This window comes from Bufo bufo, chromosome 2 (genome assembly GCF_905171765.1).
Source record: "Bufo bufo chromosome 2, aBufBuf1.1, whole genome shotgun sequence".
NCBI classification, from domain to species: domain Eukaryota; kingdom Metazoa; phylum Chordata; class Amphibia; order Anura; family Bufonidae; genus Bufo; species Bufo bufo.
The window spans coordinates 692,192,452-692,198,451 of NC_053390.1; the positions used below are offsets into that span (position 1 = coordinate 692,192,452).

The 6,000-nt window shown below is 41.5% G+C and overlaps 1 protein-coding gene across 3 annotated transcripts in view; it reads left to right on the forward strand.

Moving 5' to 3' along the window:
- Positions 1 to 5,086, forward strand: part of WDR17 (WD repeat domain 17) — a 202,594-nt gene extending 197,508 nt beyond the window's left edge. For all 3 annotated transcript variants that reach the window (XM_040418688.1, XM_040418685.1, XM_040418687.1), the window contains one exon: positions 4,509 to 5,086. In XM_040418688.1, the coding sequence (XP_040274622.1) occupies positions 4,509 to 4,628 (120 nt within the window). In that variant the 3' untranslated portion in view covers positions 4,629 to 5,086. The remainder of the gene's footprint in view (positions 1 to 4,508) is intronic.
- Positions 5,087 to 6,000: the final 914 nt, after the last annotated feature.

A 6,000-nucleotide genomic window follows, 5' to 3' on the forward strand; every position in this document is an offset into this window, starting at 1 on the left:
GGAAGCTGGAAAAAAATTCCAAATGGGGTAGACTTTGAAAAAAAAAGCCACAGTTTTATGTGTTTTATTTTTATGGCATTCCCTATGCAGTAAAACTGACCTGTTACCTTTATTCTCCAGGTCAGTATGATTACGGCGATACTACAATAAAAAAATATAAAAAATCTTTTAATCTCCATATTCTAACCCCCACGGACCTGTGTGAGGTCTCATTCTTTGGCACCTATCTGCTGCACTCACTATCCGGCTCCTCCGATCTCCACTAGGGGGAGTCAGTGCAGCCCGCGGAGCGCTCTCTCACGGGTTTTTTAGCTCCCAGATGCCATGGTCAGTAAAGAAGACTGGTGGCTGAAAACACTGCATAAGGTGCTTAACCCCTTAAGGACATAGGACGTACCGGTACGCCCTATTTCCCGAGTCCTTAAGGACCAAGGACGTACCGGTACGTCCTAACTTTTAAATCGGGATTCCGGCGCCCGAGGGGTTAAACGGAACGGGATTTCGGCTGAAATCCTTCAGCCGGCATCCTGTGACAACGCCAGGGGGGGTGATGTGACCCCCCCGTGTCGGCGATCGCAGCAAACCGCAGGTCAATTCAGACCTGCGGTTTGCTGCGCTTTTTGCAGTTTCTGATGCCCGCGGTCCCTGACCGCGGGGATCAGAAACTTTTGAGTGCCTATAATCTATATTTTTCACCCCCCCCCCCCTGCACCCCTGCATGATTTGATGCCGGCGGGTGGTGCGGGGGGGGGTGTCGCAGGCGGTGGGGGCGTTGCGGGAGGCGGGCGGTGAGGCAGGCGGGATCGCGATCCCCCGCCCGCCTCCCCATGAACGATCGTTGGCTTCTAGTGGTTATACCAGGGTGCCAGCACATTGCTGGCACCCTGGTATAAACGGCTGACATCTGTGCAGATGTCAGCCGTTTAACCCTTTCCATACCGCGGTCCGTACGGACCGCTGTATGGAAAAAGTTACCGTATCTGTCATCGGTCAGGGAGCTCCCTCCCTCTCCATCGGGGGGCTGCTGTGCCTTTGCAGCCCCCCGATGGAGAGGGAGAGAGCCCCCAGAGAGCCCCCCTTAGCCCCGTGCTTACCCTTCCCCGTCTGCGAAGTTCTGAGCAGACGGGGAGGGTTCCCATGGCAACAGGACGCCTGCTCAGGCGTCCTGCTGTCCATGGTGCTGAACAGATCTATGCTGAAAGCATAGATCTGTTCAGTGTAAGTAAAATACAGTACAGAACAATATATATTGTACTGTACTGTATTATACAGACATCAGACCCACTGGATCTTCAAGAACCAAGCGGGTCTGGGTCAAGAAAATGTAAAAAAAAAGTGAAAAAAGTTAAGATAAAAAAAAAACATTTATCACTGAATAAAAATTAAAAAAATAAACTAAACTACACATATTAGGTATCGCCGCGTCCGTAACGACCTGATCTATAAAATGGTCATGTTACTTTCCCCGCACGGTGAACGCCATAAAAATAAAAAAATAAAAACTATGAGAAAATTTAAATTTTGCCCACCTTACTTCCCAAAAAAGGTAATAAAAGTGATCAAAAAAGTCGCATGTACGCCAAAATAGTACCAATCAAACCGTCATCTCATCCCGCAAAAAATGAGACCCTACTCAAGATAATCGCCCAAAAACTGAAAAAACTATGGCTCTTAGACTATGGAAACACTAAAACATGATTTTTTTTGTTTCAAAAATAAAATCATTGTGTAAAACTTACATAAATAAAAAAAAAGTATACATATTAGGTATCGCCGCGTCCGTATCGACCGGCTCTATAAAAATATCACATGACCTAACCCCTCAGATGACCACCGTAAAAAAATAAAAATAAAAACAGTGTAAAAAAAGCCATTTTTTGCCATCTTACGTCACAAAAAGTGTAATAGCAAGCGATCAAAAAGTCATATGCACCCCAAAATAGTGCCAATCAAACCGTCATCTCATCCCGCAAAAAATGAGACCCTACTCAAGATAATCGCCCAAAAACTGAAAAAACTATGGCTCTTAGACTATGGAGACACTAAAACATTTTTTTGGTTTTAAAAATGAAGTTATTGTATAAAACTTACATAAATAAAAAAAAATGTATACATATTAGGTATCGCCGCGTCCGTGACAACCTGCTCTATAAAATTACCCCATGATCTAACCTGTCAGATGAATGTTGTAAATAACAAAACAAAAAAACGTGCCAAAAAAGCTATTTCTTGTTACCTTGCTGCACAAAAAGTGTAATATAGAGCAACCAAAAATCATATGTACCCTAAACTAGTACCAACAAAACTGCCACCCTATCCCGTAGTTTCTAAAATGGAGTCACTTTTTTGGAGTTTCCACTCTAGGGGTGCATCAGGGGGGCTTCAAATGGGACATGGTGTCAAAAAAACAGTCCAGCAAAATCAGCCTTCCAAAAAACCAAACGGCGCACCTATCACTCTACGCCCTACTGTGTGCCCGTACAGTAGTTTACGGCCACATATGGTGTGTTTCTGTAAACAGCAGAGTCAGGGCAATAAAGATACAGTCTTGTTTGGCTGTTAACCCTTGCTTTGTTAGTGGAAAAAATGGGTTAAAATTGAAAATTAGGCAAAAAAATGAAATTCTCAAATTTCATCCCCATTTGCCAATAACTCTTGTGCAACACCTAAAGGGTTAACGACGTATGTAAAATCAGTTTTGAATACCTTGAGGGGTGTAGTTTCTTAGATGGGGTCACTTTTAGGGAGTTTCTCCTCTAGGGGTGCATCAGGGGGCTTCAAATGGGACATGGTGTCAAAAAACCAGTCCATAAAAATCAGCCTTCCAAAAACCATACGGCGCACCTTTCCCTCTACGCCCCGCTGTGTGCCCGTACAGTAGTTTACGGCCACATATTGGGTGTTTCTGTAAACGGCAGAGTCAGGGCAATAAAGATACAATCTTGTTTGGCTGTTAACCCTTGCTTTGTTAGTGGAAAAAATGGGTTAAAATGAAAAATTAGACAAAAAAATTAAATTCTCAAATTTCCTCCCCATTTGCCAATAACTCTTGTGCAACACCTAAAGGGTTAATAATGTATGCAAAATCAGTTTTGAATACCTTGAGGGGTGTAGTTTCTTAGATGGGGTCATTTTTGGGTGGTTTCTATTATGTAAGCCTCGCAAATCGACTTCAGACCTGAACTGGTCCCTAAAAATTTAGTTTTTGTAAATTTCTGAAAAATTTCAAGATTTGCTTCTAAACTTCTAAGCCTTATAACATCCCCAAAAAATAAAATATCATTCCCAAAACAATTCACACATGAAGTAGACATATGGGGAATGTAAAGTCATCACAATTTTTTGGGGTATTACTATGTATTACAGAAGTAGAGAAACTGAAACTTTGAAATTTGCAAATTTTTCCAAATTTTTGGTAAATTAGGTATTTTTTTGTGCAAAAAAAATAATTTTTTTGACTTCATTTTACCAGCGTCATGAAGTACAATATGTGACGAAAAAACAATCTCTTATTAGCACTTAAAGTGACACTGGTCAGATTTCCAAAAAATGGCCTGGTCCTTAAGGTGAAAATGAGCCCGGTCCTTAAGGGGTTAAAGGGGTTGTCCGGGATAAAACACATTTTTTTAAACCTGCAATATCACCTTGTCTAGCAGTTTCAATGTCCGCCTGTTGGTTTTCAATATTTTCAGTACTACTCCAGTGCTGCTACGGTCCCCTACGGAATGTTTACATTTCTGAAACTGGGATATGTAATTTCCGGCCGTAGTGCCTTGTGGGTCCCATCGCCGCTGCTAGGCTATATGTCACAGCAGTCTCCACTCCTCCGTGTATCCCTCCCCCTCATTGCTATTCCGCCTCCTGCCACTCATATGTAAAGTAGATGGGAGGTGTGGACTATGTTAAATAGCATAGTTCTCTGCCTCCTTCTTCAGAGGATAGCGCTCCTGAATGCCCGGCCCGGAGGCCGGGCATATCGGCGCTGCCGCCTACTAACCTCCCTCCCTGCGCTCTGCACAACGCCCTTGTGTGCCTGTGACGTCACCGGACTCATTCGAAAGCGGAAGAAGGGGCTTCACTTTCCACAAAGGAGCCCGGTATGTCACTCGCATTTAGAAAATCCTCACTTCCGGCTCGCGATTTAGATCTGATGAATCAGGGGATCACAATAGAAAAATAAAGGTAAAACACATATATATATACACTTAAGGTGACTTTGGTGCTATTAAAAAATTTTACCAATCCCGGACAACCCCTTTAAACTAAGTCCTGAGTAAAGGGTCTGAATACTTCTGCCAATGTAAGATTTTAGTTTCTCCTTTTCAATAAATAGGCAAAGATTTTGAAGATTCTGTTTTCACTTTGTAACTTTGCAACATAACAAAATGTGAAAAAAGTGAAAGGGTCTGCCGACTTTCCGAATGCCCTATACTTAAATATATATATTCTGCATAAAGAATACAAAGTGTATGTATTATATGCTTTATCTGCTACATTTTCTGTTGCAGGGCCCTGTGTTCTTCCTAGAAGATGGGAAATCAGCTATTTCATTGAATGACGCATTAATGTGGGCAAAAGTTAACCCATTCTCACCTTTAGGGACCGGAATACGATTGAACCCTTTCTGAATGTTGATTATTCTGCAACGTTTGGGGCATAAAGATGCTTATCACAAATTACTGTAAAAATCCGAGTGCGAATGGGACAGAGAATAGGCAGCTGCAGATGATGCCCTAACTGATGCAGCCATTTTAAGTCTGGACTTAGTAATGGTAAAGTCAAATCTTTGTATATATAAAAGAACCCGAAATGTAGTTTGACTAGCCAAAGACCAACATGTTCTGTCCTTCAGTCTCCATAATCCTGTATGCAGGATATTACCATGTCATAAGGTACTGTATATGTCAAGTAATAATTACTAGCTTCTATTCCGACAACTCAGTATATAAGCTGCTTGGTGGTAGTTCCAGTGCTGTACATAGGCCAAGAAATGAAACTGTGAAATTTACTACCATTTTTAAGTAATGTAAAGATTTAGCACACAAATTTGTACTGTAACTTTACTGTGTGTAGTAAACCACTAACTGTAAAGATATGCATTACTGAAAGCTGACATTTTATCATATATGTTTCCTTCCGTTCATGGTTTATACAGATGTTCTATTTACAGAATAAAGCTGAACAAATAGACCATGGCCTGGATTTCTAATAGAAAATGCATGTACCGTAGCTATAGGAGTGTGTCGCAAAGGTCCACTACTACAGCCGATCACCTGCTGCTTTTAATCCTTTAAACTCCTGCTTGGTATCATATTAAAGCCTGAAATCTTTAATGATACCAGGATCTAGGTGCAGCACCCAGGGGAGCAGGAGGAAAAGTTGTATTTCCTGGTTCTGTAGCTGTAAGGAAGGAGGAAGCTGCAATTGATATCAAGAAGAGAAAGATCACAGCTTGTTCCTGTTACCTCTCCTCCAGTGACCACAGGGAGACACAAGAAACTTTCTACAGGTTATCACCCCTTTTACCAATCAGTGAGCAGAATGTTGACATTTGTCATGAAGATGCGTGTAGTTGACATAGACACGTATCACGTTTGAATTCTGCTCATCTTCAACTTTTAGGTTTAGGATTTCTTGTACATTTCAGTATCGGTTGGGGTCAGAATTTTAGCTACAAACATAATGTTTACCCACTTTTTACAAAATGTTAAACGTTGGTGCGAAGTTGATTATAGGTATCCATGAGTGTAATTTGGTGGGTGGCAATTTCACAACATGTCAAATGTCAAAAAAGGTTTTCAAAAGTGTGAAAACTGTCTATACAGATGCTACAGAAAAAAATGTGGCATGTTTTGTTGGACTCTGTATGTGCTGTTTCTTTGAAGCAGGGTACAGATTTAGAGCTCATGCAGACATCAAAGCCTTGTGTATAAAGTAAAACTACAGCAAAAAACTAACAAAAAAAAACTCTCATGTGAATGTGCCCTTTAGGTTACATTC